The 21,111-nt window shown below is 41.5% G+C and overlaps 4 protein-coding genes across 5 annotated transcripts; 3 read left to right on the top strand and 1 right to left on the bottom strand.

The window, feature by feature from the left end:
- The first annotated feature begins 106 nt into the window (after nucleotides 1-106).
- Nucleotides 107-4,470, top strand: ncoa7a (nuclear receptor coactivator 7a). Of its 2 annotated transcripts, XM_084026435.1 has the most exons (7): nucleotides 107-230; nucleotides 972-1,167; nucleotides 1,858-2,010; nucleotides 2,160-2,312; nucleotides 2,417-2,512; nucleotides 2,868-2,941; nucleotides 3,562-4,470. In XM_084026435.1, exons 1-7 carry the CDS (start codon nucleotides 205-207, stop codon nucleotides 3,698-3,700), a joined length of 837 nt encoding a protein of 278 aa, XP_083882561.1. In that variant the 5' UTR covers nucleotides 107-204; the 3' UTR covers nucleotides 3,701-4,470. The 2 variants fall into 2 exon arrangements, with proteins under 2 accessions (XP_083882561.1, XP_083882562.1); XM_084026436.1 differs by lacking the exons at nucleotides 107-230; nucleotides 972-1,167 and adding an exon at nucleotides 1,483-1,663.
- A 1,562-nt stretch (nucleotides 4,471-6,032) lies between these two features.
- Nucleotides 6,033-8,902, top strand: hint3 (histidine triad nucleotide binding protein 3). Its single transcript, XM_084027377.1, has 5 exons — nucleotides 6,033-6,199; nucleotides 6,755-6,872; nucleotides 7,006-7,075; nucleotides 7,547-7,673; nucleotides 8,200-8,902. The coding sequence occupies exons 1-5, from the start codon at nucleotides 6,062-6,064 to the stop codon at nucleotides 8,245-8,247; spliced, it is 501 nt and encodes a 166-aa protein (XP_083883503.1). The 5' UTR covers nucleotides 6,033-6,061; the 3' UTR covers nucleotides 8,248-8,902.
- A 140-nt stretch (nucleotides 8,903-9,042) lies between these two features.
- On the bottom strand, nucleotides 9,043-10,367 carry LOC311024795 (actin-binding Rho-activating protein). Its single transcript, XM_084027376.1, has one exon. The coding sequence runs from the start codon at nucleotides 10,336-10,338 to the stop codon at nucleotides 9,826-9,828; it is 513 nt and encodes a 170-aa protein (XP_083883502.1). The 5' UTR covers nucleotides 10,339-10,367; the 3' UTR covers nucleotides 9,043-9,825.
- Nucleotides 10,368-11,218: 851 nt separating this feature from the next.
- trmt11 (tRNA methyltransferase 11 homolog) lies at nucleotides 11,219-21,014 on the top strand. The gene is made up of 13 exons (XM_084026829.1): nucleotides 11,219-11,324; nucleotides 12,463-12,528; nucleotides 12,657-12,730; nucleotides 12,835-12,916; nucleotides 13,039-13,131; nucleotides 13,249-13,383; nucleotides 13,473-13,629; nucleotides 13,745-13,825; nucleotides 14,930-15,094; nucleotides 15,198-15,270; nucleotides 16,383-16,517; nucleotides 18,898-19,018; nucleotides 20,700-21,014. The coding sequence occupies exons 1-13, from the start codon at nucleotides 11,235-11,237 to the stop codon at nucleotides 20,847-20,849; spliced, it is 1,422 nt and encodes a 473-aa protein (XP_083882955.1). The 5' UTR covers nucleotides 11,219-11,234; the 3' UTR covers nucleotides 20,850-21,014.
- The last annotated feature ends 97 nt before the right edge of the window (nucleotides 21,015-21,111 follow it).

The raw sequence follows: 21,111 nt of genomic DNA, 5'->3' as shown, positions 1-21,111 counted from the left end.
ATATGAATACGTGTGGGTCATGTAAGCTGTCAAAGGAGAAAGGGAGGGTTTATGGTCAAAGGAGCTTATCTCAGCAATTGATCCTGGGGTATATAATGCTGCCGATGGCAGAGACTCAGAGTGGACACGCAGCTTCAGCAGTGAGCCTCCAAACCATCCATTCACTCCTTCTACTTTCAGCTTACCATCACCTAACAATCAGCCATGGGAGTCGCCTACAGCGTCGGAGAGTAAGTGAAACGAATCATTGAGAGAGAGAGAGAGCTGTGAACAATGTTAATGGTGATTTCTGGTGTTCAGACAGTACTTTGGGTTTGCTCCGTTCAACAAATCTAAACAACAAAACACGTGCTGAGAATTGCAGAGACAATTAATTACCACAGTCATCGGGAATCGTGCTCTTGGTGTTGTATTTATTACTGCATATTCAAAGGAAGCAACAGGGAGTTAGTTTAGTCACTTCATGGTGAAAGGGAGTTGCTGCAGTGAAGGCTGACACTGATGAGTGGGAGATTGTGTGAGTGAGTGTGTGTGAGTGTGTGTGTGTGTGTGTGTGTGTGTGTGTGTGTGTGTGGATATCCTCAGCACGGAATGATGAATACTTTAAACATTCAAAGCACGATTCACTTTCCTGCTATTCATGTCCAGGCAAGAATCCGGAGATAATAGAGTAGAGTAATTTGATCTCAGTCTCACGGGAAATTAAGGTTTGGCCAACTGTCATTAATTCTCTAAAGATGCAGCAACATTGCATGGTCATTAAAATCAGCAAAATATGTATTTACTGTACTGCAGTTCAGTTGAAACACAAAGTGATTCCGCTTTAGTTGAACTCTTTTCTTTTTATTAAGTAACCACTTTGTGGAGTTTGATGATAGAAGTATTTTATATTAAAAAATGATTTGTCATAGCCATGAATATACAATGAATTTCTATTTGTAAGACATGCATTTCTGCTTTTGCTTCTGCAGGGTCGACCACCTCTACACCTTCTTTGTACAATGGTCACCAGAAATCTACACCAAGGGCAACAAGAAGCACGGCAAGCCCCGCTACCTCATCAGAGAGAAACATCAGAAACGCTATCTGGTGGTGGAGAAAAACAAGGTGGCTGTGATCAACAAGCTCCTCAGTGATCCCGTCAACCCCACTGCTAAAAACTGGGAGGTAAGGTTTGCACAAACACCCACGATCAAAGATTAAACAGATGTCCACTGTGGCATCATTTTACAATTTGTTACCATATTAGTTTATAAAACTCATCCTGCACCCGATTTACAGTAAACGAGGCACTAAGGGGCTTGGCAGTTATCCCAGAGGTTGTGGGAAATCCCACTCTCCATATATGGGCATACAATCTCTAGTTTCCCCCCACAATCCCACAGTACTTTCCTGTTTGAAAGAATAAGAACTGTTTTGCGGTTTAGCTAACCAATGAGAAGCCCCTTCACTTAAGTTTCAGTCCAATAGCGTTTAGAAACAGAAACGAAAGTAACACAAGAGGGAATAAAAGTGAAGGATGCTTGCCGGTTGGGTTAACATAACAGACATGTGGTACTGCAGAGCAGCGAGCTTGGCAGAGAAATCAAAAGCTATGAAGCTGCTGCCAGAGAATGTCAAGGTGCTTTATTTTGCCAGTGCCTGTGTGGAGCCGTATGTTGAGGTAGGACTGCTATTACGAGACGTTCTGTGTTTAAATAAAAACGTACTTTAGGGGTAAGGAATGTTAAATCGTCATCCATGCATCCACCAGAGCCAGGTGCAATGACAAACTGTATGTGTGCCGTTTCTAAGTGAATCACTCAACCACAAGTATTTGTGATTTTCATACGAGTTTCATCACTTGTCCTCCACCAGATCATCAAAGTGAAGGACTCCAAGCGACGCCTGAGTCTGTGTAGCTCGGGGGACTCGGAGGCAGAGGAGCCCGAGTACCAGGGGGAGGTTGAAGATGCTCTCCCCGTCCTGAGTGACCACAGTCAGCTGATGGATGACCACCACCTGGAGAGAGTAAGTTATACCCGGGAGTGACGATACACAGATGCTGAATATTTTAAATGTGTTCTACAGTAATTTTCCACAGTTTCTCTCCAGCGGACACACATATACTGATATTTATTTTTTTAATGCAAATCTTAAATTGTCCCCTTTTCCAACAGCTTGCTGCTCACATGCCAGCAAGGACCCAGGGCTATCCATGGCAACTGGTCTACAGCACGGCCGTCCACGGGAGCAGCCTGAAGACCCTGTACAGGAATATGGCCGGTCTGGACAGCCCCGTGCTGCTGATCATCAAAGACATGCACCGCAAGGTCTGCATCTTCATTTAAACTCCCTGTGTAGTCAAACTAATACCCTGATTAAAAGGACATCTGTGGGTATTCTCTTAATGACTCAACGTTTTGGTCTTTCTCAGGTGTTTGGTGCTTTTTCTTCTGATCCGTTCAAAGTCAGTAAACACTGCTACGGCACAGGAGAGACCTTCCTGTTCAGCTTCAACCCCGACTTCCAGGTATGAGTGGATTCTCTTACAGGTTACCAAATCATATCTAGCAGCAAGTCTGAGAACTGGTGCATTTATATTAAAAGTCAAGTTTGCAATACTGAAAAAGCAATTGTTAACGTTAGGGACTAGAAAGAAATAACTTTCAGGAAAGGATAAGAAGAAAAAAATTGTGTTGTAAGAAAGTTTGGAAACTGGTGCACTGGGTTTGAGTTGAGGCTGTCACAATTTTAGATTTTCACGACACGATTATGATGAATAATCTATATCTCATTGTTTTTAAATATCATGGTTATCATCCATACTGTTATATTCTCTAGTTTGAGTCCCAGTGACTTATGTCTTTCACTTGGTATTTCCCCAGGCATACAGGTGGAGCGGTGAGAACTCCTACTTTGTGAGCGGAAACTTGGACTCTCTGCAGATTGGTGGAGGAGGGTAAGCTAGTTATTGATTTCCCCTGATATATAGATATATCTCACCCAAGGTAAAGGCAGCCGTTAAAGTCTGTCATAAATGTCATAAAGTCCTAACAAGCAGGACCATAAAATAATTACTTTAACTGCTACTGGTGAGATATACAAGATAACAGCACCTGGTATCTCAGAGCAAAAAAGCCTTAATGGACCATACAAGTTTAATTCTGACTTCAACCCATGCTGTGTGCATCATTGTATGCAGTTCACTGTCATTTATGTCGAAACATTGTACAAAAACGCTCTACTAGATAAGAAGTGGCAGGATGTTAGTACGCCTACAACAGTTCCTGAACTGAACTGATAACTGAATTTCAAACTGGAATTGGAGCGAGAAGAAGGATTTTTAACTAACCTTGAAAAACATGTTCTGGTACATTCTGAAACATTTATTGAATATGGACAAAACTTAAACAAACTATCTAAAACAAAATGCAATTTTGGTAAACATGGTAGAGTTTTATGTAAACTAGGTGATGAAGTTGTCGATGAACAATGACATTTAGGACCACCGGTGTGATCCTTTTACAACTTGCAAAAGATTTGACATTAAAATGCTATTTTGTCTTTCTTGGCCTGTAGGGGTGGATTCGGCCTGTGGCTGGATGCTGATCTGTACCATGGCTCAAGCTTCTCCTGTCCCACCTTCCACAACGCGTCTCTCTCCACACAGGAAGACTTCACCGTACAAGACCTCGAAGTGTGGACTGTGCAGAACTGAGCTGTAGAGCATCTGAATAGATGAGCTAAATACAAAGTAGAACCCCCCCCTGTCCTGTCTGGAGTTACAACACTTCAAGACTTCAAGGAGCACATGTGGGTTCAGCCGCTAGGAGACTAAACCTGATCCAGCAACTGCTATGATCTGTGTACCTAGCCCAGATTAGCCCGCATGCAGTAGGAGAAGCCTGTTCTAGCGGTTCTCAGGCTGGACTTTCCGTCAATGCTTTGATCTGTGCTGGATAAAGACAAGCAGCCAGATGATATCTGGCAATTCAGGGTCCTACGTTTTATTCTAAATACCGGCTATTAATCAGTAGCCCCGTGCTAAGACCAGTCAGTAACCTCCATGCCCTTTGGTTGTGGAACAGCATTCAAGTTCACAGTTACACTGTTGAATATAAAGCTTGCTACTGTAGGCACATTCAGGATTTAAGGAAAATATTTTTCTATTTTCTAACAGTTTGTTTGTGAATTTTTTTTAAATGGGTGATTGCAGTATTTATCTCTGTGTCTAAGTGTGCATATTTTCTATTTGGCCCAAGGATGATGTAATTTTCAAAACATAAAGGGCTATAAAAAAGTTATACTTATTTCATAAAAAAAAAGAAAAAAAAAAGGCAAAAACAACAATGGCTTGTTTGAACTCTAATTGAACTTGTTTTTTGTCACATGATGTCTGGTTTTAATGTTCTAATTTCATGTTACTACTGCTGCAGAGGAACACCTGACCACTCAGGTTATAAATAAAAGTGGGAAGTTGCACTATTATCTCTGATGTGTGCGGTTTGTGGAGGAAGAGACCTCAACTGTTAACTGTCACTTGTTTTTGGAAAGTGAAACACATGCCAGCCTATCTGCACACATAGGCTATACAATATTAAACAAGAGTTGTTTTTTTAATTATCTTTAGACATTTAAATGTAAGTTTAAGAAATGTCTAACAGGAAAACAAAACAACATTTCTACTTGTTTGTTTGACTTATTTATGTGTGTAATTCCGGGCGTGGGTTTTATGGAACCACATAAAAACTTTGTCTTTCCTGGTGAATGTCGACACTTCCTGGTGAATGTCGACACAATTCACTCAGAATTCACTTTGTATTATGCATATACCCTAAAAACAACATCACATTTTTCACTGATCAAACAGTTTTTCCACATTACACCTAACAAAATAGGAATGGACATGTGTGTGCCTCTAATCCTTTGTTGAACTACTTAATAGAAAATAAATGTTATAATCTGAACTTGCAGACTCACGGACAACAGGTCGCTGTAATTTAGCAAACCCTAGGTCAACACCAAAGATCTGCATAAATATCTGATGATTTTTTTTAGATCTTGATCTGCTGATGAATGGAATGATGATATTTGTGTTTTATTTGCATTCATTTGTGGGCATGTGTAAGACACATGGGAGAAGTTTGCCTTCAGGTCTTACTGTCAGAAATCTCCTTGTGTTCAGGCAACAGACCTACTTGTTCAGACAAAGATCATCAGTTTTGGCTTAAAATAAAGCCTTTCTGGCAGAAATGTTGGCAGTAGAATAGTCCTACGTAACCAAATAAAAAGGATTTAGTACAGCCTCTTTTAATATCCAGCAAGAACAAAATAGTTTTAACTAACAAAACTCTAGAGCACTGAGAGGTTGAACCTGCAAAATAACTAGAGATGATGCAAAACCACAGTGAAAGACCCAGCGGCCTGTTAGGTAGGAGGGGGCATTTTAACATCCAGGTCTAACACCAGAGTCCACAGAAAAGTAAAAAAAAAAAACACACATAGTAAAAGAACGAAAAACATTTATTTAGCCCATTCTTTTTTCTTTTTTTACATCTTTAATACGGTTGGTTTCAGTCTCTTGTTCTAATCGATTTTAATGTAGACCTACTCTTGCAAAATGAGCAGCCAATCTGCCCCACATTTTTCTATCTGGACCGATGAACTGGACCAGATCCCACAATAATGACTATGTTTGCTCTCTAAGTCCAAAAGTCTCTGTTGGAATTAGATCAGGTTCAGATGTGGGCCATCTGGCAACATTCATAGCCACAGAATCATCAATCCTCATTACAATGTGAATGCACGTGATGTAACAAATATCGATGGCACCTGATGTTTTAATTAAGCAGATGAACTGAATCCAGGAAGGAATATTATCTGGAGGGAGGTTCTCAAATCATAAAACGAGTTACGAAACATAATGTGTCGAACTATCGCCCCCTGGTGGTAGTTGTATTCCTACTTACAATCTATAATCTAGATCGTCAATCTGTCGGCTTTCCCTTGTGAGCTCGATGCACTCTGGGATCGACTGCGCAGGTCTCACGTTTGACAGCTCATTGTACAACCAACAACAATGGCAGGAGCCGAGGCTTCACAACCTGCCCAGGCGGATGTTTCCGAAACCTGCAGCGCACCCGCTGAAGGATATGAAAAGAAATGTATTTTCTGCAAGATTGTCAACAATGAAATAAGCACGGAGCTTCTCCACTGTGTGAGAATACGGCAATAATAATCATGTTGAGTGTCAAACTAGCTAGCTAGCAAGCTAGCTTAGCCTGTTGCCTTTGTAAACAGCCGCGTTTAGAAGCAGCGTAATTTGCTCTAACAAATAGTGACTTTGTGAAGATGCAGCTAGATTTAATGTTTGTACTACAAGGTTATTTAACTCCCGTGATTCAATTTACTTGTAGAGGTTGTGGTTCTATGCTGGTGTATTGTGTTGTATTGCAGGGTGTGTCTCCATATAATATATGGGGTGGACGTAATGCGCATGTCGGCATGTGCTAGCCTCTACGGTTCTTATATATTGCAAACCTTTAAACACTAAGGCCCTTAAATAATTACAGCTACCACTCACTGGCTAAACATGATACAATGCGGAAACGAGCCTGCAATTAAGTTAATACATTGGTGGTTTTAATCAACAAAGAGTTACTAACATTGAGTTAAAAACAGGTTGCACCTGAGTAAAACACTCCAGTCCAGACCATTCTACCCTTCCAGTCCTGGAGCTGATGGATTAATTGTTCTTTTGTCTCTGCTGCAGGATGAGGAGATCTCGTGTTTCAGAGACATCAAACCTGGAGCTCCCCATCATTACCTGGTCGTCCCAACCAAACATGTAGGGAACTGTAAATCACTCAGCAAGGAACACTTGCCTTTGGGTAAGGTTTAAACTACACACACATTACTGATAGCTTGTGGAAAGTTGCATTGTAAAAATAAATAAATGTATAAACTAATTTCACTGACCCTGGCCCTACTTTTAAATGATTTGACATTTGTTGTCACACCCAGTGAAGCGGATGGTTGAGACGGGGAAGGAGATCCTCCAGAAAAACAACGTAACGGACCTCAGTGATGTCAGGTGAGCTACGTTCAGGGTGACATTTAGTTCACAGCTCGTCTCACTATTTATTATCATGAATGCGAGTGCTAGACTGCTACAAAGGGACCCCGAACATTTTCAGCAGTTTTTTGTTGTCGGGACAGGTGTTCAGTTTTAATTCAAGGTGAACTTCCCCTTTAACAACAACCAACACTAATAATCAGCCATGCCTGTCTAGACTTGCAACCAATCCAACTTGCAGTGATGTCGGGTACTGATTAACAGTGTAATTATCAGTACACATGTATTGGTTTGAACTGGGAGCTGTCTAATGGAAATTGATCTTCTAAACTGCTGTGAAATTGTTACTGGCTGTTTATTTAGCTTAACTTGCATATCTGTTGTGTTGCTGATGTAACAACTGAGCAAGTGGCACTTAAAGCTCTGGAAACGTGTCCTATCTTAAACCAGTGAACCTGTGTGTACTAAAGCCCTTCACCTTGTCTGCAGGTTTGGTTTCCACTGGCCCCCATTCTGTTCTGTCACACACCTACACCTTCATGTCCTCGCACCCGCCAGTCAAATGGGCTTCATGTCCCGCCTCTTCTACAGACTCAACTCCTATTGGTTTATCACGGTATGCCCCCTCTTCATTAATTGATCCATGCTCTGGTAAACATTTTATTGTATATACTTTGAGGATTAATAAAAGTAATAATTGCTTCTCAGTCCCAAATGTGTGCACCATCAGGCTACATCGACCTTTTGCGGAAACTGTGGTTTAAACATGAAAAGATTGTTGACCTAGTAAATTAGTATTTGATGAATGTCCAGCCTCATTGATTTTACTGTTATAGCATTTCAGTTGTTTTGTCATTCTGAAATAAGTATTTCCAGGCCACTCAAACAGTATCCACTGCAGGAGAGCAAGAGTGTTTAATTTAAAGCCAGGCTGTGTAAAAGCTGTTAGAGCCTGACTGGAGGACAGTGCTGTAGATCTGTATAGTCAACACACATATCTCATATATAGCTCAGTAATTCCCTTAGACACACCCAACCTGTTGCGCTACCAAACTCCAGTTTATGCAAGTGGAGTTTTAAGGTCAAGCAGATGTGCTGACAGTCTAATTTCCATTCTGTCCACTTTTGTTAATGTTTTGCAGGCTGACCAGCTGATTGAGCTCCTTGACTCGAAAGGAGAGGCCAACTGATCACTCGCTCCATATCCAGTTCTTACACTAGTTCACTGTGATGTGACTGGAACGTCCGTTTTCCACACTCCCACATTAAAATGCTGTCTGTTCGGTCAGAGCTAACTACAGTATTTTAGACTGATGACATACATGTGACAAGAGAATACTTTTCATGCCAAATGAATGCTTGAATGAAACCGTGTTTTCTGCTACTTTAGACATGTCGAACAAATGTTTATTTATTTATTTTTAAAGTTGTTAGAGAAGACTTATAAATCTCCATTTATCAGCTGTAATAAAATGCATTTACTTCATGGACCAATAGCATATGGTGTCATTCACCTGTTTTCATCTATTAAAAGGTTGAAGGCATTCTTTCTTTTTACTAAATGCAACGGCTAGTAGATCTAATTCCCAAGTTGTTGTATTTCATGACATGCATGACTGCCTTAATGCTTTCGCAAATCTGATTGTATGCATGCACCACTGGAATGAATTTAAAACTGGCTTGGCTGATGTGGGTTAAAGCTCAGTAACACTTGACATAGTGGTGCATTTATTTATACATTCCCATCTTACATTTGATTTGATGCAATGCCTTGGGTTTGTGTTAAGATATGTGGTGAATACTTTTCTTCTATACAACTGTATGCTAAGGAATGTAGAAACAAAAGTGTATGCACTTTAAGAATTCATTTAAATTGAATAAATAATACATAGCTGCTTCTCTGTGTGTTCCTAATGTAGTGAGTCCTAGATATCAGTTTACACTCTTTCCCAGTCATGAGTTTAACTACACGAGTTGGTGCTTACAGTTCACAAAGACGCCACAGTAACACAATAACAGACAGTCTTTCTCTATTAATATATAATAAGCAGTACTTTCTAACTGACAAATCTAATGGTTTTATGCAGAAAGAAATGTTGATGAGTTTGCAAGGCCATTGCTTTTAATTGCAGCAGATGTTATGGCGTATATCAGTCTGCTCAGTGGTTCAGGAGTACAAAGTTTCAAACTGTAAGTTTACCTAAACTACGACGCGACCGAAATCACCGAAGCACCCGAGCCAAGTCGGATCAAGTTCATCCTATAGCACCATATTGTCTTTCACTGCCTCGTGTTCTCTTTGGCCTTGGTTGAGACTCATTGACCACTCTGACTTTATTTCAGCTGCTCACTGCACCATGTTGCCTCTGTTAAAGTAAAAATAATGATGTAAAATAATGTAAACGTATGAAAATATGACTATGACTTAGTCACCCTAGGAAACATACGTTCATTCGTTTGCACTTCAGAAAACAGTATTTTTCAAGTTTCAACAATGTTCCTGTTCATTTTCTGTTTCCCCTGATATATGAATGTATTATTTGACTCGTGCACCTGCAGTTCAATTTCAATCGTTTGGCCTTTTTGAGTGTCATTAACTGCTTTGAAAACTCATGTACCAACATGCTGATGACCAATTGCAAGCACGACAAACAGCTATTTTTTCTTAATAATAGTGCATTATGTGACTAAAATACAGTGCGTGCTGCCATGAAGTAGCTCTATAATGTCAGTTAACCAAGGCATGAAACACTAATCCAAGTTTCTAATCACTGCAACAGAGTGATGACTGCATGGTCATCCTTCCCCTGCCACAGCATCTCCCCCTCAAATTCAACCAGCCTCTGCTTTCTCGCCCGCAGAAGAACCCCCACCAGCTTATTCGAGATTGTCACATAACGCTCAAAGAGTTTCCCAAATTCCACAGTGATCCCTCTCGCATCGCCACTGCTTCCATCCTCATCCATGTTTCTAGGTTCGCCAATGTTTCTTATCACCTCACACAGCTCCTGAACCTCTTTGCTGATGTGTGTGTGAGCATCCTTCCCCCGCTGCTCCGTCATGGACCCCTGCAGGGGTCTCCCGTAGTCATCCTGTCCCCTCTGAGGGACCATCACACTGGGTCTGGTGTCATGACTGAAGGGGTTGTGCTTCTGGTACTCCTGGCGCTCATCAGACCACTTCTGCCAGTTCTCCTTTAAGCCTTTCACAGAAACAATGCATGCTGCAGTGTCCTCACTACAATGAGCCAGATCTGGGACACCCTCATCTTCAGTGTCCATGATGGTGGAGCTCTGGCTGTTTGTCCCCATGTCTGCTGAGGAGGTTAAATAGCTTTAATTGATCATTTCTATTGCTTTATTATTTAAATAACAACTTTCTAAAATAATCTTAATGTTATAATTTACCTAATTATTGTTGTCCTGTCTTTGTTGTGTTTTTCTGATCCAGCTGTAGAGATATGTATATGAATATATGAACAAGTTCATCATAAACATCACAGGAGGTGAACACGCTGCTCTATAAAGTAGTAACAAGGTTTCAGACAAATGATCAAACATGATCCTACTTACATGTCACATCCTCACTTCATGAACCAATGTTGTTTCATTGCAGCCGAAGTGAAAAAAAGACAGATCAACTTGACAATACAATGCTGCAGCACTGCTGACAGTAGAAAGAATGCGGGTGCTTTTCTGGCTAAAGGCAAAACCGCCGTGACGGACATTCGTCTCGGCCAATTGCATGTTAGAAAACTTCCCAACAGCCAATCAGAGATCAGAGAGGGCGGCGATGACAAGGTGCCTTCGAGTAAAGCAGATTACAGGCTGGAGAGATGAGAGTAGTTTATCCTGGCAGGTCAACGCAAAAAAAACTGATTTGACATGTTATTGTTTTGGTTAAAAACCAACTGATAATAAAGGTAGTTACATTGGAACAAGGCCACCAACTTATATTAAAAAAATCTTGAACTAACAGCAGCTAGTGGAAATGCTGGTTCTATGAATGTATAAAAACGCGCACATAAAACAACAACAATACTAACAGATGCCACAATTGAATTCAAGACTGTATTTTATGAAACCGAGAGAAGACCTCGTTCTCCTCCATGTATGGTAATTTACTCCCCACGCGGCAATTTATTTCACAGCCCGGTTTCAAGCCGGACGTATTTTGAATGCGAACAAATATGGCGACCACCACCAGTCGATCATGCCTCCAGTATCTCATACATCTGGCCCAAGATCATCTGGACTTCAGGTTGCCGGTAACCTTCACACACGTCATATAATAAGAGCCGGGTGTCTGCCCGGCTCTTATTATGAATGTTACAGCTGATTGGTCGGTGACATTTGGACGCCGAGCGTCCGTCCTCGCGCTGGTGTAGCTACGGTGGCTACATGCTAATTCAAACCGTCAAACCGCTGGGATCACATTTAGGCTCTGGTTTCACGTGACAGTAGGCTCGATGATTTATCACAAGATAATAAGACATTAAAACTTAATTTCTCCAACCAGGACCTGATTATGTGAACTTAACTTCCTGTCAGGTGATGCCATTCAAATAAACAGCAACAGGCAAGGCTCTTAAGTTTTTAACGAAAAAAAAAAAAAAACTTTCCGGAAGGTGTTTTGACCATTCGTAGCCAACGTAGACAACACAAACATCCATAATGTATACAAACGAGCTGATCCACCCCGTCACTCAAAGCAAAGCGCTGTATGACTATAAAGATGCGGAGATGAGGGACAGATTGTGGCGAGCGATCGCCGAGCAGTTTGGGACCGGGGACGTACTGCAGCCGCTGTTCAGGGTCACGTGGATCGCGGAGATGTGGGGTCCTGGTAGTGCTGCAAACTGGTCCTGAAGTCCACCTGGACCCGACCGGGATCAAAACCCTGACTGACATCCAGCTCACCCTGCAGGAGGAAACGTTGGGTGGTAACGCTGACAGGGTTGTTGACCAAGAGGACCACATGGAAAAGGTTCACACAAAAAACCTAAAAGAGTCTCTCTGCGGAGAAGATTCCTCTGGCTATTTAACTCAACCAGTCCGACTGGGGAAGTAGAGCGAGTGGTCCTCCAACTGAAAGATCTGATGGGCAAAGTCTCCTGTGTGTTTTGTCTGATCAGATTTATGTTTAGTATTGGATTATAACATTCACATATTTTAACATGCACGTAAATTTACATCTGCAGTTATCTATCAGTAAGTAGGCACGGTTCTGTTGAAATAGCTTTGTTTTCAGTGCATCACTCTTGCTTTGAATCTCCATGAATCTAATAGAATCTGTGTAAATCTAATGTTTGACTCTATAAAACTTCTCAGATAGAAATGTTCCCTCCTCCCGTGGCACTGTAATGCCTATTTGACTTTTTATGATTTTTGTGCCCACTCTTGTAGGAGATCAAGGCCTTGCTCGCTCTTAGAGGAAAACCATTCAATCCGAGTGTAAACTTCCAAGAAAAGGTTTGTGTGTTTAAATGGGTTCATTTCAAACTTGTTCTATGATTTTGCCAGCTACTTTCTAATAAAGTGATAAGCTAATAATAATAATTGATGATTGACTCCCATTTCTGCACCCTTCTTCTCACCAGTCTCCTTTCTGGTGTCTGGATGGTTTGTCAGAGAAGGATGTCCGCGGCGTCATGGCCAGATCCGTTTGTGCCAAGTGAGTGTGATGGTTTTAACCTTAACATGCTGCACATAATGCTGTGTTTTCTGTACTTCAGCAGCTGAGATGAAGCTGTAGTTCATGTTGCATTATCCTTACAGGTCTGCTTTTGAACTTTGGGGCCACGGGCGGACGCACAGTGAACTCAGAACATCCCTCTTGAGCTACTCGCCAGAGAACATGGTTTGTGATGCTATGACTCCACAGTCCTATTGTGTTGGACAGATTAAGAAAATCCGTCACTTGAAAGCAAAGATTATATGTTCAAATAAATTATTCTGCTCGTCTTCCTCATTCCCTTACAGTCACCGTTCCTGCACAAAGACTCAACTTACAGAATCAATGTCTACACTTTCAACAAGACTCTGGAGTTCACAGACAGAATCAAAAGGATTGATGTGAGTAGAATCAAGACCAACGAATGAGCACATGTGAAAACATTGAAGTGTGTGTATGAGCACCTCTGAATGCCTGTATGTACGAGCAGAAAGTCATGTTTTCTATTCTCTCCCAAGGCTATGGATTATCTTCACTTTGAAGGAACAGTGAGTCTGAAGAGCCCTCAGCACATCTTCTGTTTGTTGGAGGATTATGGCACAGACCCCAACAACATCCCAGAGGAGCCGTATTACATCTATTTCGGCCGATGGGTGAGATGCATATGACTGTTTGGTTGCACTTGACTAATAAGAAGTGGTCTGAACACTTCTCATCTTAATACAACCTCTGGCTGCACCAGGTAGCGGATGGACAGCGTGAACTGATTCGCTCCCACAGCGTGAAGAACAGACACTTCATAGGGAACACCAGTATGGATGCCGCGCTCTCATTCATTATGGCCAACCACGCTAAGGTCAATGAGAATGACCTCGTCTTTGACCCGTTTGTTGGCACAGGTGAGATAATCCCGTCGCTGACTCACACTCGCATACATAGCTATAGTATAGACGGTCACACACCTGGGGAGATCTGTTTGAATAAATGGTTTATGTTTTTCTGCATTTGTTTTAGGGAGCCTGTTGGTGGCATGTTCTCATTTCAGAGCCTACGTCTGTGGAACAGATATTGATTACAACACTATTCATGGCAGAGGCAAGTTTTGTCTACTTACATGGCATATCAACTGTGATCTCTTATATTTTAAGACTGTGGCTTGATTTTATACTTAAAATTATGTGTTAATTAAAGCTCCAAATACTGCTTTGGGTAACATCTGTACGGTGGCCCTGAAGGGCAAACAGCAATGACATTAACAAAAACACGACAATAACAAAAACCCAACCACAAAAAGAAAAACACGACATTAACGAAAAAAAGAAAAACACAACATAAACAAAAACGACAAAAAGAAAAACACGTCAAAATTAAGAAAAAGACGACAAAAAGGAAAACAACCACAATAACAAAAACAGACATTAACAATAACACAACCACACTTACAAAAACACAACGGCAAAAAGAAAACACGACATTAACAAAAACACTACATTCACAAAAACACAACCACAAAAAGAAAAACACAACTTTAACAAAAACACGAAAAGAAAAAAAAACATGACATGAAGAAAAACACTACATTAACAAAAACACAACCACAAAAAGAAAAACACAACGCCATTAACAAAAACACAACCACATTAACATCTCCCGGAAAGGGTAGGTACTTGCTATTACACATCATTGTTGATTGGACGAAAGCACTTCCTTGTTTTTAACAGGTGGAAGGGCTGCTTTGATGTAGAGATAAATTTGTGAATTTTCCTAATGATCGGACTCGGTGTGCAATGTTTCTGTGTGTAACGAAGTTTGTCGTTTGACAGACGAAAAAAAAAAGACTGTGAAACAATGAGCCTGGTAATTTCTCTGCGTGAGAAATAGGTGTGGCGTGTGAACAGGTTGAAATGCGTGCTAGAGAGCCCTGCGTTAACGTTCTGTCACAATGAGGGATCAACATTTTTTCTTAATCTAAATGATGGCCGTCTGAGCCGTAAGCGACCTGTGTGGGGTAAAGCAGCCCTTGCTAAAAAGACGAACATGCTTTCGTTCAATCAGCAATGATCGTTGTGTTTTTGTTAATGTCGTTGCCGTTTGCCCTTTAAGGCCACCGTACATCTGTGCTCAGAACCAACAGTAGCAGGACCCTGCTCTGAATTTCATACACTATCCAATTTTCCTAAAAGTAGCTTTGTCTTTCAGGCCGGTCGAGCCGTCAAGACCAGAAGTGGCGAGGACCTGATGAGAACATCCGAGCCAACCTGCGGCAGTATGGAACAGAGGAGTTGTATGTCGACGTGATGGTGTCTGATGCATCCAAGCCTGTGTGGAGGGAGGCTGCGCTGTTTGATGCCATCATCACCGACCGTAGGTCCTTAGTTTATTCAGTTCAACAGACCATTATTCACACTTTGGGCATGCCGTGTATGAAAACTAATGTGTAACTCTTCTGTGGTCCTTCTGACGTCAGCTCCCTACGGTATCCGAGAGTCCACAAGGAGAACGGGCTCCAACAAAGACGTTACTAGACCGCCTGACGGCATGTAAGTTCACCTGGTGCTCTATGACATCATAACAAATGAATTTGTTCCATGGCATTATGTATTGGTTAGCAACTACAGTAATATTTGAGTCTCCTCTCTGCAGGTTATATTATTTGTTCTCAGCAACATCGCCCAATAAGGTGGAAAATGAAAATGCTTTTAAAGAATATAATTTGAAATGTTTTGTTCATGAGGTTAAACGTTATGTCTGTTGCTCTGAAAGCAGGAAAAAAAGTGTTGCTCCATTTGATCTCAGTGATGATGTTTCAGCCCTCAGGACTTCTTCAGAAACAACGTTTAGAAGACACTGGTATTGATTTAATGAAATAGGCCGCACCCCAGTCACACATCTTCCATCCGAGGGCAAGTAAAACGCAACACCCAAGAGGCGTTCAGTGAGCTACAGCCAGAGTCGTGTGGTTGTAAAATACAGATATTTACATATACACAAGTTCAATTCAGACTTGGCTCTGAATGAACACCATAAACAACCTTATCTAAATATCCAATAAGTAGAGTTACATTGCAACAAACACCTCAGCTCATAATCTATATTCAGTCCATGAGGTGACAGGGTTCTCAACGGGTCCAACAGTGTTAAAAAACATTGAGATTCCCTTGTTTTGGGGGGAGCGATACCTTCTCTAAACCAATATATCTTAGAGAGGAAATCGGATGATTGAATTCAACAAAATGGGCTGCTGCTGGATAATTCCTGTTTTTTTTTTTCATCCAATAGTGCCTCAATGTTTAGCGATATGAGAGTTCAGTGCTCTGCTTGTCCTTCCAACATGTGGCTTACAACAAGGCAAGGCGATTTTATTTGTATAGCACTTTTCAACAACAGGGCTTTACATAAAACATTAAAAAAACATTAAAACAAGCCAATAACATAAAATAACATTGTCTTCTCAATGATGATTTTGAAGAAGAGCCTGAGGGCTGAAACGTCACCACAATAAAGAGATGCATATGGAGCTAGAGGGCGTGACACTACTTTTTTTTTTAAGTCTGCTTCCAGTGATCAGCACCTCATCACGACTCAGCACGGTGTGTTACTTTTACGATGTCTGTTGCTCTGGTCTAAACCTGCCTGTGTTTGATTCTTCCAGCTATTTAGAGTCTCACGTCCCCGTCACTCAGGCGTACCACCTGAGTGACATCTTCACAGATCTGTTAAACTTCTCTGCCCACCACCTGGTCTTGGGTGGGAGGCTCGTCTATTGGCTGCCTGTCTACAGACCAGAGTGAGTACACATACTTACTGTATAGTGTCAGCAGCTGATAATATAAAGGTATTTTTGAATGAACCTGCTGCTGCTGTTACTATTTAACAGTGAAATCAATAATTTGTTGTTAAATAATGCTTGGAGATCTATATTTTGATTTGAGATTTGAAGTGTACTTTATCCTCATAGGCTTATTATATTGGGAACTTGCTGGTGCTTTCTTCAAATAATAATTTGTATCAATAGGGGGCAGGCTCCAACCATAAACCAGATCTCCACAATACAGGATGGTCATGAGCTCAACCTACAAAATTCAGTTGGCCTAATTAATGAGCCAATATCTGAACAACATGAAGCAAGGATAAAAAGATTGTTACAAATTGTAAATTAATAGTTGGGAAGTGTAAATGTAGCAACGTCATCAATATTTGTATTAATCGGTAGACTAATGACAGATTAGTTCATGTTTTTAAAATCCCCAGGGTGCACCACTATTCCGTTGCCGCTCCAATAAAACATCATCCTGTGTGTAAATTACAGCGCTGAATAGTATACATACCCATACTATGTGTGTTTTTGAGGTTTTTCCACTCGGCAGCTGAGCTGCGGTAAATCACAACTGACAGCTGCTTTTATATGTTGGCCACATAGGACGGCTCATGTGAATGCTGAATGCAAGGCACAACTTTGCAACAACAAAGTTGTAACTAACAATCCAACAAAAGCTGTAACTCCTTCCCATCATGGATTCTAAGATCGTGAAGGAGATGGGATTCAAGCATGCATCCTCTGCTTATTAGCATGTGTGTCTGTGGCTGTGTAAGAGAAAGAGCACATGTACACACACACCTTGCAAACCTTTGGGGGGAGTCTGTGTCCGTACATATGCATGGATGTGTGTGGTCTTGTGTATGAGCCCATGCATACGAGTGCGTCATCATGTTAACACATTTGTCTTTCCTACTCGTCTACCAGTGCCCGACTCTGTGCCTGTCAGACTGCCGTGCCAAAATAAACGTCTGAGGTCAAACAAGTCAGATATGTGAACTATCTGTCTCTGCAGTCTGACCTGTGTGTGCGTGTGTGTGTGTGTGTGTGTGCGTGTGTGTGTGTACAATCTTGTGTGTCTGTGTGCGTAAGCCCGGACGTAGCCTGTCTCCTGGGCCTAATCTTGGGCTCTACAGGGGAGATATCGTGTTTCTGTCACCCCCACATATGTGTATCTGCGTCCATGACTGATAGAAACAGTAGGGATTGTGTGTGTGTCTGCCTGCTTCATGAGAATGGGAAGGCTTTGTGTGTGCGGGTGTGTGAGTTGACAGGTGACACAAAGTCCTGTCAGCAAACGATGTCGTCTAGACCAGGTCAGCCCCCTTAAACTCTCTTCCCAGGTTTCTCCCCTTAAAAAATAAATGAAGGAAGAAAAAGTATGAAGACGGATGATGAAATATCAGTCATCACAGCCATTAAGTGACCTAATTACAACATAAACAAGGGAGGAGGAGAAATAAAGTGCCTCCATTGTCAGCAATACGTTTCATTTTCAGGTCTTCATTTTTTTACGTCGGTGTTCATGGCGACTGTCCGCTACTTCTACTGCAGCATAAATCTAGATGGTTATTCACAAGTTGCAAAAACTCTTGCGAGACTCGCTGATCGATGGGTGTGATACAAAAAAATCCTGTGAGCAGTGGCACTATGGCAGTCATAGATTAAAAAAAAAAAAGTAAGGGTGAAATACATTAACATTGGCTCAAGAGTTCGAGCTCTCCATTAATGACTCCTGATTGGCAGCAGAGAATTATCACCTGGCTACATGACCGTCACCCTGGCGACCAAACATCCCGTCGCCACAGAGGCCCACATGTGGCCATGGCAACGGGGCAGACAAACAGTGACGTACAGATCGGGCTTTGAGTCGGGACTGTTGCTACTGAGATGGTGGTTAGGAGAAAGTGCTACTGACACAAATATGCAAACACATACATCATCCGCTGTTAATAGGGCCGAACGTAGCCCTGGCTAGTGGTGACAGAGGCAGCAGTCGACCTGTCAGGTCAGAGTCACTTTTTCCACCTTCATTTTTGCACAAAATGAACCACGTGAGCTTTGGTCAAATCTAGTGAGTTGATTGGTGAGGGAGAAACGGAGACATGAAGGGGGGAAAGGAAATACACTGGAACGGGTGACAAAGAGGGTTGGCAAACGTCGGGTAGTAATTTTGAAAGGATTAGTCTCTTTCTGTATTCCAGCAGGCCTCCAGACAGAATAGGAAATGTATTATTTACACAAGGGCCTTAAGCATTCCTCTCATTTAGCTCTTCAGGTGTAGTTGGAGTCTGTTTTTCTGCTCTTCAGAGACTGAAAAGTAACTGAGTGAATGCGTCCCTCCTTTCAGGTACTGTGAGGAGATGGTACCTCTACACCCATGTCTCCAGATCATCAGCAACTGTGAGCAGACGCTCTCCAGCCACACCTCACGACGCCTGATCACAATGGTGAAGATCAAGAAGCCTGAGGTGTGTGTTAAGATGCTTTTGAATGTGTTTGCATTGGAACAGGGAAAACAACCACATGAAAACAACCACATTGTCAAGCAATTCGTTATTGTTTCAGTAATGAATTTGGGGCGCCGACTCTACCACTGAGCCATCCCTTCAAAGTGATTTTGGCTGAATAATCAATAATGAAAATGATTGTTTTCATGAAGTCCTGTGTTTGAGCATTGTCGTTGTATTGTTGTTAATGTGCTATTTTAAAGGATGTAAAACATTCACTTTTCTTCTGATGTATGGCTGCATAGTTGACCATATGATCTAATTATATTCATCCTTTATTTGTTAGCACAACTTCAATATATTGTTCAAAGTTATGCATTGAGGTCCCATACTTACAACATATCTGCAGAATTTGTTTACTGTTTTTAAAATGAGAGCATGTGTCCCCCCGCCTGTTCTTTCATTCTGGAGTTGGTTTGTTTATGTAACCGCATGAGTACGTGTGTATGTTTTTTTTTTTACATGTCATCCCTATGGAAGTGACGGTGTCTCCCCGTCTGTCTGGGGCGAGTCCTCACCATCTGGCTGCGATTGGCTCATTTTTTTTTTACTTTTATACTGGAAGTCTAAATGGCTTAATCACACATCGTACGGAAAACAATCCATCTTTGGATCTGACATCCATTCCACTTCAAAACCTCAAATTGCTCCCATAAATGGCCCTGTATGACACGCACACACAAACACACACACAGCTGTTTGATCTTATCTGACTGCTATCTATCTCAGGTCTTTCCAAATAGGCCTCGATCCACACCGATCTGCACTCGTTCACAGGGTTCACAGCTTGGTGTGTGTGTGTGTGTGTGTGTGCGTGCCTGCCTATGCTATACAAGCATCTGTCTGCACTGTTTTTGTGTTTTGCCAATAATTGGGCAAGCATAATTGCTCTAAAATCTTTCCTCTTAAACCAGTGCAGAAAAACATCTCCAAAACCTCACATTTTCTTTTTTTATAGGGTGTCACAAAATTTGTTTGGCTGACTTTATTTCTACTGTTTTCAGTTGTTTGTAGTTATGTCCCTCTATCCTTATTAATTTGGGGGTCATGGTTACATTGTCAGTCTTGTTACCCAGAGTTTTCCCTCAGAGTGGTCATGGAAACTGTTTCCAGGTTGCTTGGCAGCGTCGGCAAGCAAAAGAGAGGTGTTGCTGACAAATTACAGGCCCAGCAGTGGAGTCATCACTTCCAACTCAGCTCACCTCATTATTCCTCTTCCCAGCATCCCCTTTTCCTCCCCTCATCCCTCCGTTGACCAGCGGCTACCTTACAGCCAAGACAAACTGTTTAACTGAAGGGATTCAAACAGTTCATATACATTGTTAATATACACAAGCACAGTTCTGTTCCTACATGCAAACATGGAAAAAGTATGCAAACCTTGCGATGCAATGAGAATTGCTTTATTGACTGTAAAAAAGGAAGTGCTCTTTCAAGTTTTTATAGTTTGTATAGTGTCAAATATTTGGGGTAAAATCATAACTGGCCTGTTTATTTTTCCTGCAACATTCTTTAACAAGTTGTACATTTCAATAACCAGATTTATCAGGAAGTTTTCTGGGGGTTTTTTTCTAATTGGGGGCAAACAGGCTGCACTTTTCACCAGTTCAGTACGATGACCTCTACATTTGTCTATTTACAGGAATTAGACGGCCTGGTTCATCGAGCTGACCCTTGCTTCGGGCCCTACCAGGGACACAACGCCTTCAGAGAGAAATATTTCTGTGGAGTAAACAAGAGGTGTGACAAAGAGGACAGCAAATCTGTTGTCAATGGACAGCAAATGAATTGACCTCCTCAAAATGAAGTGCGAGAGAGAAAACAAGTGGACCTTAAGAATCAGAGCGTGGTAGTCAGTGGACTCAAAGGAGGGGAAGAAACTGATCGCCTATTTGTTATAGTTTGAATTTTTTAAATCATTGTTTTTATGCCTGTACTTTACAAATAAATTGATTAAATGCCATTTACTGAGTGCTGACTATTAAAGCTACAGGACAATTACTACACACAGACTTTTGTTCACATTTTACAAAGCAACATTTGAGAACAATAAA

Source organism: Eutrigla gurnardus (genome assembly GCF_963514095.1).
Source record: "Eutrigla gurnardus genome assembly, chromosome: 14".
In the NCBI taxonomy this organism is placed as follows: domain Eukaryota; kingdom Metazoa; phylum Chordata; class Actinopteri; order Perciformes; family Triglidae; genus Eutrigla; species Eutrigla gurnardus.
This window is presented reverse-complemented; position numbering and strand designations above follow the sequence as displayed.

What these genes read in the sequence shown, in the direction of transcription:
- trmt11 (XM_084026829.1), top strand. Translation starts at nt 11,235, where the DNA reads ATGCGAACAAATATGGCGACCACCACCAGTCGATCATGCCTCCAGTAT. An exon ending in TGATGCCATCATCACCGACC is followed by an intron (nt 15,095 to 15,197) that starts GTAGGTCCTTAG and finishes TTCTGACGTCAG; the next exon opens with CTCCCTACGGTATCCGAGAG. An exon ending in TGAAGATCAAGAAGCCTGAG is followed by an intron (nt 19,019 to 20,699) that starts GTGTGTGTTAAG and finishes GTCTATTTACAG; the next exon opens with GAATTAGACGGCCTGGTTCA.
- ncoa7a (XM_084026435.1), top strand. Translation starts at nt 205, where the DNA reads ATGGGAGTCGCCTACAGCGTCGGAGA. An exon ending in GTCGCCTACAGCGTCGGAGA is followed by an intron (nt 231 to 971) that starts GTAAGTGAAACG and finishes TTGCTTCTGCAG; the next exon opens with GGTCGACCACCTCTACACCT. An exon ending in GCTTCAACCCCGACTTCCAG is followed by an intron (nt 2,513 to 2,867) that starts GTATGAGTGGAT and finishes GTATTTCCCCAG; the next exon opens with GCATACAGGTGGAGCGGTGA.
- hint3 (XM_084027377.1), top strand. Translation starts at nt 6,062, where the DNA reads ATGGCAGGAGCCGAGGCTTCACAACCTGCCCAGGCGGATGTTTCCGAA. An exon ending in CAAGGAACACTTGCCTTTGG is followed by an intron (nt 6,873 to 7,005) that starts GTAAGGTTTAAA and finishes TGTCACACCCAG; the next exon opens with TGAAGCGGATGGTTGAGACG. An exon ending in ACGGACCTCAGTGATGTCAG is followed by an intron (nt 7,076 to 7,546) that starts GTGAGCTACGTT and finishes CCTTGTCTGCAG; the next exon opens with GTTTGGTTTCCACTGGCCCC.
- LOC311024795 (XM_084027376.1), bottom strand. Translation starts at nt 10,338, where the DNA reads ATGGACACTGAAGATGAGGGTGTCCCAGATCTGGCTCATTGTAGTGAG.